The 12,075-nt window shown below is 37.3% G+C and overlaps 2 protein-coding genes across 3 annotated transcripts; both read left to right on the top strand.

Moving 5' to 3' along the window:
* Window positions 1-1,462: 1,462 nt before the first annotated feature.
* LOC149209171 (GDSL esterase/lipase At4g10955-like) lies at window positions 1,463-2,991 on the top strand. 2 transcript variants are annotated; one of them, XM_089394236.1, is made up of 2 exons: window positions 1,463-1,732; window positions 1,823-2,991. In XM_089394236.1, the coding sequence occupies exons 1-2, from the start codon at window positions 1,671-1,673 to the stop codon at window positions 2,784-2,786; spliced, it is 1,026 nt and encodes a 341-aa protein (XP_089250362.1). In that variant the 5' UTR covers window positions 1,463-1,670; the 3' UTR covers window positions 2,787-2,991. The 2 variants fall into 2 exon arrangements, with proteins under 2 accessions (XP_089250362.1, XP_089250361.1); XM_089394235.1 differs by having other exon boundaries at window positions 1,465-1,732; window positions 1,805-2,991.
* A 5,117-nt stretch (window positions 2,992-8,108) lies between these two features.
* On the top strand, window positions 8,109-9,005 carry LOC149209172 (uncharacterized). Its single transcript, XM_089398531.1, has one exon. It carries the CDS (start codon window positions 8,109-8,111, stop codon window positions 9,003-9,005), a length of 897 nt encoding a protein of 298 aa, XP_089254657.1.
* The last annotated feature ends 3,070 nt before the right edge of the window (window positions 9,006-12,075 follow it).

Genomic DNA, 12,075 nt, shown 5'->3' on the forward strand with positions numbered 1-12,075 from the left:
TATAATAATATAATTAAATTTAAATAAAAAGAAAAAAAAAAACATAAAACAACCCATATTAATCCCAAAACAATTATAATAAAAAAATAACAAAACATTTCACTTTTAATAAAGTTTCCATTATATTTGGAAAACAATTTAAAAAAATTATATTTATCCACAATTAAATTCCATTATATAGAACCTTGAAATTTAGATAGAGGAGGATTGGCCGGTGAAAAAAGAAGTTTATGGGAAAGGCTAAATTGCTAAATCAATAACTAATGTAATATTTTAGTTATTTTATTTAGAGTGTGATGTTAAATAAGATAGTGTATTAAAATTGTTTTTAATATTATTTTTTGGATTTTCAATTATGTAAGATGAAATTTTGATTTATGTTATTTAAATTAGTTTTTGATTGTGTATATAGATTTAGGACTATAAAAACAACTTTTAAAACACTTAAATTGTGTAAAAATAGATAATCATTACTTGAATTGTGTAAAAATAGATAATCATTCCGCGGACATTTGGGTTGAAAATATAATTCATCAGAGTTATGGAAGGTGGATTGGGTCGAAGCAGGAGGTACACCCGCATAATAATCAAATAAATTTATTGAAATAAATAAATAATTATTTTTTCACCAAGCTGACGGATTGTGTGGAAGCTGGGTCCACTCGAGTGAACAAAATAATTTTATTGAAATAATTAAATAATTAATTTTCCATTAAATAAAATTCTATTAAAGCACACCCAAAAACAAACGAAAAGGAAAGAAAGCCATTTGGGTGAAACTATGATCGGAAAAATTAAACTCATTTCTGCTTATTAACTCACTCATAATTAAAGGTAATCGATAGTGACCAATATCGAGTAACAAAATAAATTTATTGAAATAATTAAATAATTAATTTTCCCATTAAATAAAATTCTATTAAAGCACACCCAAAAACAAACGAAAAGGAAAGAGAGCCATTTGGGTAAAACTATGATGGGAAAAATTAAACTCATTTCTGCTTATTAACTCACTCATATTTAAAGGTAATCGATAGTGACCAATATATCAACCAGCTTAGTAAATTCCGTAAAATTAAAGATGATTATGGTTATTATTAATTATTAAAATTGTTTTTAGTGTGATTTTTTTAGAAGTTTTTTAGTGAATTTTTGGTATATTTTTCCGGATTAATTTCTTTAAAATTTTGACTCAATTCATTGAAATCACAAAATTAATAGATAAATCTTGCACCATAAAAATACCCTAGAATTTTTAATATTACTGAATCTAACTCTACAGTAAAAAAAATTATTTTACATAATACAAAGCAAATTTTCATTTCGAATTTTCCCACCAATTCCAACAACTCCACACCAATTCCAACAACTCCAAAAAAATGAAAAGTTGATGGATGGTAATCATTAATTATATCAACGAGCTTTAAATGATAAAGATCCTGTTACCAGTGGAGATTTCAATGCAATTAAAATGTCTTCCAACCTCTTCATACGGGTTGCATTGATAGGCCGTTCCTCATCGAGATTGATGGTTAAGATCTTTGCACTCTGTAAGAAAACATAGATTGTTAGGGTAAATCACCATTACTTTGAAGAATGAGGTCAATAATCGTGAGCGAGTTATGCCATAGGGCCAGAGTATTCTCTCAGTTGATCCGGAGGCGAAGAAAATGGCGAGCGAGCGCGAGATCTTCGAGCTTTCAGGGCCTCGCCATCTCACTACTATAGACTGGTAACAACATTCACACGGACGATTTCAATAGATATTAAGTTTGATTTATTCACTCCTATTATTAAAATGCAGGTCGGATTCGAATCACAGGCGATGCATAGCTGCCAGTCTGGTGCAGGGTGTGTACATCCTGGAACGAGATCGGCAGGACCGCGGGTTCGGCCGCGATGCTTTGGCCGAGAAGTGGTGGAGCTTCTTCAACTTCAAGCTTCTTCACACGCTGGTCGACCTAACTGAGGGTGGCTGTGTTTTCGGCGCCGTATACAAGTGGAGCAAGAAGGCGGCGGGCTTCCAGTTCCGGCCGCCGGGCGCGCCCAAGATCGTGGTGGCCTTTAGAGGAACGATTACCAAACCGGGTTCCTTCGCCGGAGACCTAAGGCTGGATCTCCAGATCCTCAGAAACGGGCTACACACGACTGCCCGGTTCCGGACGGCATTCGACGCGGTGAAGAAATACGTTTGCGATCGCGGGCGGGAGAACGTGTGGATCGCCGGGCATTCCCTCGGGGCGGCCATGGCAATGCTCGCGGGCAGGCAGATGGCGGAGGAGGGGCATTTCCTGGAAGCCCATCTCTTCAATCCGCCCTTCGTGTCGGCTCCGGTGGACAGAATAAGGGACAAAAAGGTCAAGCGCGGTCTCCACATCGCAACCACCCTGGTGGCTGCCGGGCTGGCCTTGGCGCTCAAGGACAAGCGCAGCCTCTCAGAGTCTCACAACGCCTTCTTCGCCCTGCGCCCGTGGGTTCCCTGCCTCTATGTCAATCCGAGGGACGATCTCTGTTCAGGTTATGTGGGGTATTTCGGCAACTACCAGGCGATGCAGCAAATCGGCGCCGGAAGCATTGCGAGCTTCGCGGCGCGCCATTCGATCAGTGATTGCGTTATGTCCGCGTTTGGGGTGGAGTCGAAGGCGCTGCATCTCATTCCCTCCGCGAGGCTTGCGGTCAGTTTGGTCCCGGCGCCGGATCTCAGGAGCGCACACGGGATCCATCAATGGTGGGCGCCGGATCTCAGAATCCGGTGCAGCGAATGCAGGATTCCAGAAGGATTTTAGCAGGGCCAATTGTGATTGCAATTAATGTAATTCCTATTACATAGATGGAATGGCCTGCGATGCCAAAGATTTGATTGCTTGCTAAACGATTTAGACTTTTCCAAAGATTTATGTTCAAGATTGCAGTTATGTTGAAGTCCACCATTGTTCAAAACCCAAGCCGTGAATGTGAAAGAGTAGTGTTCAGAATATTTTTCATGATCCAGCTGCTGCTTTTAGTTTTGGGTTTCAAACAACTGGGCCTGCACCCTTTACATTATTTACATATAACTGCACGGATGTTGATTATTTTACTCCTCTAAGGTTCCGACTTCCGAGTTACATATAACTGCACGGATGTTAATTATTTTACTCCTAAGGTTCCGAGTTGCCAGCCAAAGCATGTGGCACTTTATTTTTTTGTTGTTGGATGTTTGTGCTTTTTATGGTACTATGGATTGTGTTAGGCGTTGTTTATCCCGCCTCAGGCTTAATACTTGTTTTTTTCAAATTAATATGCTTTTTTTCAAATGTTTTGCTAATAGGAGTGTTTTAGGAGTATTTGAATTGAGTTTTTATGTTAAAAATAGATTTAATATTATTAAAAAATTTTAAAACATTCAAAATTTTAAAATTTTACTATTATAAATAACTTGGATTTACAAAAATTCCCAAAATTTCCATTTTTTCCAATAAATTTAAAAGGTTAGTTGAAGGTGTCAAGAAAGAATACATAGAAGTACTTGAGAGGTCGTTGAGAACACGAATTCTTTCGAGTTGATGTTTATTATACATTGATACAAGTTTATCATATTGTTATAACTTTTGTGATGAGTGTGTGACATTTTACCGATGAACATCAGGTTGAAAAGTGGGTTTGCTTCCCAAGTTGTATTATAAATATTTATTTATGGTTATGATTATTTTGCTGTTATGATATTGGTTAAAATGGTTGTGATTTCGTAATTTAATTTTATATATTAAATATATATATTTTTAAAATATATATATATATTTATTATTATTATTAAAAAATAGATATTTTATATTAATATAATTAAAAAATAGGTATTATTTTTATATTTTTGTTTTTATCATCATTATTTTAAAATAGTTCAAAAAATAATTTATTTTTATCTTATTTTTTCTAGTTATAATTTTGACTACATTTAATTATTAGAGTTTTAGAAGACTCCATTATATTGAGCAAAATTATAAAACATTTAAAATATAAATAATTTTTGCTAACCGCTATCTTCTTTTTCAACTTGGGGTTTTTGTCTTGTTCAATCTGTTCTGCTTCCATTTGTTGAGGGAGAGTTGCAACCATGATCTGATCCAGCGACTCGTCGAGTTGTGGAGCTGCCTACACTCTAGGAGGAGGATTTTCGGGGATCCCATACACATTTTTCAATATACCCAAAGTCATCGTTTCAAATGTTAACTCAATACCATCCACTTTTAAGGTTAGATTGTCCACCTTTGTAGCCAGATTATCCATTGTTCGCTGGAGTCACCCCATGTCCTCGCGCAACTCCTTCAATTGCCTTGTTATCGGAGCAAAAGTGGGAACGAGATTCCAAGGTCACTTGATCACCTAACTTAGCTATGAGGGCCGAGAGATCTCACATAATTGTCACCAACTACTCCTTAACATCTTCTCCACGACTGTCCTCGCTTGAGTTTTCCATGCTGCAGGGCGCTCAAGCTCTAACAAAAACCAACAATAATTCCACTACCAACAAACACCACTTATATTTCTTAACCTGGACTCTTCCTGCTCCAACGTCAGTCTCTTCGCATTCAATGCCATTATCTTGCCCCTGGGCAATCCTAACACGAATTTCCATCACTAAAGCCTTCGCCCTACTACCAAACTCATGCAAGAGTAACTGCTCTAGAGTTAGTGGAGTACTAGCCCTCATTTCCTTAATGCGAAGTATAAATACATTTGAAGTGATGCTCCACCTGTCCATAAACATGACAACATTTACCTCGCTCTCCTAGCTGGTTATTCTTCCACTGCGATCCAACTTGCAAGATTGTCGTTCGTCATGCCTCTTCACTATCGTGGGATTAGTGTTGTCATTAAGCGGCCCAACATGCATTGATTCCATTCTAATCAAACCCCGAAGGATTTTAATTGGGACATGGTGTTCCCTTTCATGTTTAATTTGATGATCATGGGATATGAAAGATATGTGGGTCTCCTTGGTCCTTAATTTAATCCCTTGGTCTAGATTTGCTCCCTTATTGACTTATTATCAACACATTAATAATTTTCCCTTTTAATGTGGAAGAAGGCAATGGATTCGAACTTCTAAATTTGCAACCATATTCGGGAATATATCATAGGTAGGTCCTTTTCTATTTGAGATTTGATTTTGTGGAACTTTTGAATAACTATCATTGAATCACCGAAGATTATTAGCTAACGAATCCCCTTTGATATTGCAATCTCCAATCCTTGCTAAAGGGCTAAAGCTTCTGCTTGGTAGTTTGATGGTCTGCCTAGCCCCCAAGCGAATTTCGACTCTATTTCTTCATCGAGGCGATAGATGACCCCTCCCGCTCTTGCCTTTCCATTTTTAAAAAACATTGTTATATATATTTTTAATTAATTATGTATTATGTATTATTATTTTAATTATTTTTTTTATGTTCATGGCCATATTCATAAGAATATAAAGTCTATCTTTTGTACAACTAAAACAAGTCTTTTAAGAATTTGTACAACCAAAGTGCGTGCACACACACACACACACACATATATAGTACAAAAAAAATGTAAAAGTATGATTCATATGGGTAGGTTTCTTTTGCAACAAAGTAGCAAAGTTATGATAATGTGAATATTTTCCACACTTGAAAGGTTGCCCAATTTGTACATTTGCTTTTGCCTAATTGCTTGTTTAATATTGAAGCAAGAATATTTGAATATTTGCTTAAGATCATTAGACTAGAAGGAGCCTTAGATGGCTGAATCGAAAGAAAAAGGCATTTGAAGCCATCTCTTTGCTCAAAATTATGATATTATCAGAGGGTGCTCACACAAAGTTGATGGTCGAAAAAGTGGCAATGGGGTGTATAAGAATTCAAGCACTCACACACACACACACACAAATGCTTATGTTCGTAGACATACACATACGTTTAGGAGCTTATGACCCTTGCATTCCCTAATCTACCATGTAGGCTACCAATTCAAGACCAAATCAACATGTTATTCCTTGAGATGTATTGGCTAGGTAACTATGCCAATGCAATAATATAACTCATATTTCCTTAATCTAAAATTTCAATTTTTTAATAATTGAACTCTTATGATAATTTAAGAACAAAAAAGATTACAAACTCGATGATACCTAAGAGAAATACAAGGAAAAAAAATAACGAGATGAAGATGTTAATACAAAGAAATTCAGAATTCTTGTTAAGAATGAATACATACTGAACATAAAGAGTTAAGTAGTAATATAAAATGTATTTGAGAAAAGACACAAGTATACTAGAGTGGTTGTAATGATAATATAAAGTCATGTTAGATAAAGTATCATTCATGAAATCTTATACATTCATCAAATCAATAAAAGCACATTTACAATAGAGGAAGTAATATGAAATTTTAGTCTTAAAAGCTTTATTAGTCCCTGCCTTGCCAGGGACTGTAGCCTTCGCCTTGTGGTCAAAGTACATGAACTTTGCATTATTTTGCTGTGCTTTTGCAATTTTAACCAAATTTTGGGAAAATGCTTAATCTTTCTATTTTCCCATAAATTCAAAAGTATTTTTCTAATTTTCTACAAATTGTATTTCTAATTTTCGATTCACTGAGGGAGTTGTGATGAGACATAATTCCCTTGGTGGAGGGAATTTTATTTTTGATACTTGTTAGTGCCTGAAAAATCATTTTAAAATAAAAATATTTTTTTTTTGTGAGTGGCCATTTTGTTGATGAGTGCTCTGACACTGACACTGTTATGTTATTGGTTTGTCCAATGATGCTAGAAGTGACGTGGTTGCAAGTCATTTGCATAGGAGGGGGGTGAATAAATCTCTAATTAATATTATTATGTTTCCTTGTGCAAAGCTTTTACTATGTGGAGGATGGGGTATGTGTGGGAGAACAAGGGTGTAGAGGGAACTTTATTTCGCAAGGATGAAATTAATTTTAAACTCTTTTCCATTTAAAACTTTTACATATGTAGTTATGTAAGAGAGAAATTGCATAGAGCTATGAATCTGTGCGAAATGAAATATGTGCGAAGGATGGGGTATGTGTGGGAGAATGGGGGTGTAGAGGGAGCTTTATTTCGTAGGCGCGTAATTAATTTAACTATGAACAAATATCAAAATAATATTATTATGTTTCATTGTGTGAAGTTTCCTTGTGCGAAGCTTTTACTGTGTAGAGGACGAGGTATGTACGAGAGAACAAGGGTGTAGAGGGAACTTTATTCCGCAGGGACAAAATTAATTTCAAACTCTTTTCCATTCAAAACTTTTACATAATTCACTGTGCGGGAGAGAAGTTGCATAGAGCTATGAATTTGTGCGAAATGAAGGGTGTGGATAGGACGAGGTATGTGCGGGAGAACAAGGGTGCATAGGGAACTTTATTTTGTGGACACAAAATTAATTTAACTATGAACAAAAAATTTAATCCGTAATGTAATAATATTTCACATTTCTCTATACATATCTACAAATTTTATTAATATACAGATTGATTAATGTGGGGTTGTTTCGGGCAATAAAAGTTTCAATTCCACTTCGTACTCTGCACAATGAATTTGTTCACTATCATTCGACACTTCGTACAATTAAAACATTTATATTTAATGCAGTAAAACATTAATTATTGAACATTCATGGCAAAAAACTTTTTATTTGCAACATTTAGTGCAAAGAACTAAGTCATTTGTCAATTCATTGAACGTGATATATAAGGACATTATATCTTAAGATTTAAATTATACTATTCTCTACCTAATTAAGAGATATATAAATAATGAACATTATACTACTACAAATGTAAAACTCTATCGTACACAATTTCTCCACATGTGAAATATTATCCTTAATCCTTAATGTAAATACTCCTTTGCATTTTAATTTTTTACAAATTTCGGCAAAGGAGTATTTGTTTGAGAGGACGATGGGGTTTCGACGGAGCGATGAGGGTTTCAATGACAGTTAGGGTTTGAGATTGAACCACTGTGAGCAGGTTGGAAGTGAAGACCAGGCGCAGGGGAGGCTTGCCCCTCTTGCGATTGACCAAAATAGAGATTGCAGAAATGGGCGAAGGGTAGGAGGCAGAAAACAGAGGGCTCTAAAGGAGAAATGGCAGCTGAAGCGGGGAGGGGAGAGATCCCCTCCTACAAAAACATAACCACAGGGGAGTCAAGCAGAAACGGAGCGCAGAGTGGTGCAAGGAAAAACAACAGAGATATTCCAGTAATGGGAGCCCGATGGCAAGCGGGATTAAGCGGCAAATGTCTCCCAAGGGCATCGAAAAAACCCAGGTTCGTAATCCCGAACAATAAACTTGAAGAGTATAGAAGCTATATGAGAGATCATGCTTTAATTTGTAAGTTCGTAGGGTTTTGGCCGTCTGAGAAGGATTTGTCCAAATGGATACAGCAGAGATGGAAACCTAAGGGGCATATAGATCTGAAATTGGGGGCAAAAGGTTTTTTCACAGTTATATTCTCTAATCTGGAGGATAAGGAAAGGATTTTTGAGGGAGGACCCTACTTCATGAACAATGCTGGCCTATTCATGCGGCACTGGGAAGACTGCTATAACCCAGACAAGGAGAAAATGTTAGCAGCACCTATCTGGATCAGACTCTTCGGACTACCAATGGATTTTTGGGACCCGGAGATCCTAGAAGGAATAGGTAATGCAATTGGGACATTTGTTAAAGCAGCAAAGACTACCAAAAGAGGGAGATACACATCTTATGCAAGGATATGTGTATATATGAATATAACAGAGCCACTTCTGGAGTCTATTGAACTAGAGTACCATGATGAGGTTTGGCAGAAACCAGTGGATTACGAACACATTCCATTTCACTATAGAAGATGCCATGAATACGACCACCTCTTCAGACAATGCCCCTTAAACACCGCAGAGGAATCAACTGAAAAGAAAGAAGAAGAGAAGAAGGCAACAGAGTCAATCGAAGGGACGAAAAGGGATTTAAAGAAGTACCCACCAGAAGAAAATCTGTAAAAGGATCACCCATACTGCAACAACCAATCAAAACAACGCCATTGGAAAATCAAAATAAGTTTAAGGCCCTCCAGGAAGAGGAAATGGGGATGGAAAAGGAAGACAGTGATGAAGAACCTATGGAACTATTAAAAGAAAAAAAGGAACAGGACACAACCTAGGGAGACATGGAACAAGAAGGGGTAGAGGAGAACATGGACCTGCTAAACGACCAATCCCAAATGGAGATAGATCCTCAAAAATCCAGAGGAGGCGAAGAGGAATGAATAATGAGGAAACTGTTACAGGAATGGAGGTTTTTAGACGAAAGATTCATACCAGAAGAGCAAAAGCAGTTATATAAAGAGATGTTCCAAAAATACAAAGAGAAGGTAGGAGTACCTTCAGCAAGCCAACCAGAACAACTAGGAGCGCAAGGAACTCAAAATATTGGAATGGGAAATACTGGCAAAGGAGGAAGGAAACTAGGAATGCGTCCAATGAGCGAGACCATCCAAATGGTAGGAGAGATGTTGGTTAATTCAGGAAGAGTTATACCTCTTTCAGAGGTATTCCAACAACCATCAAAAATATTAAAATGATAATCACAAGTTGGAACATCAGAGGTCTCAATAGTAGGGGAAAACAAAGATATTTGAGAGACAGGCTGAAAAAATATAAACCTAGTATAATGATAATTCAAGAAACTAAGATTAGTGCTCAGAAAATGGAAGAAATAATGAGAAGATTTAACATTCGCTATGAGATAATGGGTCAGGATGCGGCAGCAGTGTAGGAGGGCTAGCAATCCTATGGAATCATGAGGAAGTTCAATTTGAAAACTGGATAAGCTTCCCTCGAATCCTTTCAGGAACCTTTAGAATGATAGGTTCGTCAGAATGGATAATCCTTACAGGGGTATATGGTCTGCATTTATCAAATGAGCGCAGAAGCTTTCTTCAAAACATGAAAACAATTCGAAGACTATTCCCGGGGATGCCATGGATTACAGGTGGGGACTTTAACATGATTACAACCACAGCGGAAAAAAGAGGAGGATCAAGAAGAACAGACCAAGACATGGAAGCTTTTGGCGACATGATATCGGAGCAAAGATTGGTTGATATCCCTACAATAAATGGGATCCATACATGGAACAATAGAAGAGGGGGCAAACATCAAATTGCATCGAGACTGGATAGATTTTTAATATCAGAACAAATTATAAATAGAGATATATTCATTGAAACAATGATCCTTCCAGCAATGGGCTCAGACCACTGGCTAATCAGGCTAGAAATTGACCTTAAAGCGAGCCCAAAAAGGCGCCCTTTCAGGTTTGAAGGGTTCTGGCTTAGGAACCAGCAGTTCATGCCAAAGGTGGAGGAGTGGTGGACCCAGAGTCAACAAAGAGGACGAAGCAAGATGCAGACTTTCCAACTAAAACTAAAAGAACTCAGAGAAAAAATCAAAAAAATGGAATAAAGAGGAATTTGGGAACATATTCATAGAGCAGCAACGTTTAGAACAAAGAATGAAAGTACTGCAACAAGAAATTATAACAGAAGGCAGAAGCGAGGAAAGAAGTAGAGAGGAGGGCATAGTGATAAGCCAAATTGAGGAACGTAGAAAACAGGAAGAAATATTATGGAAGCAAAAGTCTCGCATAAACTAGCTTCGTGAAGGTGAAAGGAATACGAAGTTCTTCCACCAAGCCATGATCCAGCACTGACAAAGGAATAGAATATTTTCCATCAAAAATGAGGAAGGACAACGTATAACCCAGCATGAAGAAATGGAACAGGCTCTAGTTGGTCACTTTAAAGATATCCTTACTGAACCTCAAGTGAATAGAGAAGAAGCTATAGGAAGGATATGCAACGAAATCCCAAGAATGATCACTAGGGACCATAATTTAGCTCTGATGAGGGCAGCAACCCTGGAGGAAGTGGAGGATATTGTGAAAGGGATGAAAAGAAACAAAGCTCCAGGACTAGACGGATTTACAGTGGAATTTTACCAAGCAGGTTGGCATTTCCTAGGGCATGACATCCTGGAGGTGGTAGAGGAATCACGCAGACACCAGAAGGTATGGCCTGGCCTAAACTCAACTCTTTTATCTCTTATTCCAAAATCTGCTCATTCGGAAACAGCCCAAGGTTTCCGCCCTATTGCTCTTTGTAATGTAATATATAAGATTATTGCAACTCTAATGGCTAAGAGATTGAAACCAATTCTATCTAGTATAATCTCCCTGGAACAAACTGGGTTTGTGGAAGGGAGACCAATTTTAGACGGCTTGGTGGTATCTCAGGAAGTGATACATTCTCTGAAACAAAAAAAGGAAATGGGTATGATGATAAAGTTGGATCTCTCAAAGGCGTATGACCGTCTAAATTGGAATTACCTTAAAACAATTTTAATGGCGTTTGGCTTTTGCAATAGATGGGTAAACTAGATTTATGATATGATATCCACCCCTAATTTCTCCATTCTCTTAAATGGAACACCAACTTCGAATTTCAATGCCTCAAGAGGATTGCGCCAAGGGGATCCTTTATCCCCATTTTTTTTCATCATAGCAGCGGAAGGATTGGGACGATACTTCAAAAAAGAACTGAGGGAGCGAAAAATCAAAGGTTTGAGGCCTTGGGGAAACAACTTACCAATTACTCATCAGCAGTTCGTTGATGACATTATGCTTTTTTGTGCTGTCTCTTTAAGAGAAGTTAAAAGGGTTAAACGGACTCTGGATCTCTTCATGGAAGCATCAGGCACATAAATTAACAAGGATAAATCATGCACATTCCTCTTCAATACACCAGAAGCGGTAAAAGCCCACCTGACCAGAATTCTGGGTTTCTGTTCGGGAGAACTTCCTACAAAATACTTGGGAAATATATTAGCTTTAAATCCTCTGAGGATAGAAAATTGGTAGCAAACCATTAAGAAACTCAAGAACAGACTGGCAAACGGGTCCTTTCGATCTCTGAACATAGCAGGAAGATTAGTGCTTCTTAAATCGATTCTTCAAGCAATTCCTATCTACCCTCTCTCGGCTATGGCGGTCCCTAAAGGAGTATGCACGAAA

Source organism: Pinus tabuliformis, chromosome 1_2 (genome assembly GCF_031772625.1).
Source record: "Pinus tabuliformis cultivar Carrire ecotype Pingquan chromosome 1_2, CPIR1, whole genome shotgun sequence".
Lineage (NCBI taxonomy): Eukaryota > Viridiplantae > Streptophyta > Pinopsida > Pinales > Pinaceae > Pinus > Pinus tabuliformis.

What these genes read in the sequence shown, in the direction of transcription:
- LOC149209172 (XM_089398531.1), top strand. Translation starts at nt 8,109, where the DNA reads ATGGCAGCTGAAGCGGGGAGGGGAGAGATCCCCTCCTACAAAAACATA.
- LOC149209171 (XM_089394235.1), top strand. Translation starts at nt 1,671, where the DNA reads ATGGCGAGCGAGCGCGAGATCTTCGAGCTTTCAGGGCCTCGCCATCTC. An exon ending in CATCTCACTACTATAGACTG is followed by an intron (nt 1,733 to 1,804) that starts GTAACAACATTC and finishes ATTAAAATGCAG; the next exon opens with GTCGGATTCGAATCACAGGC.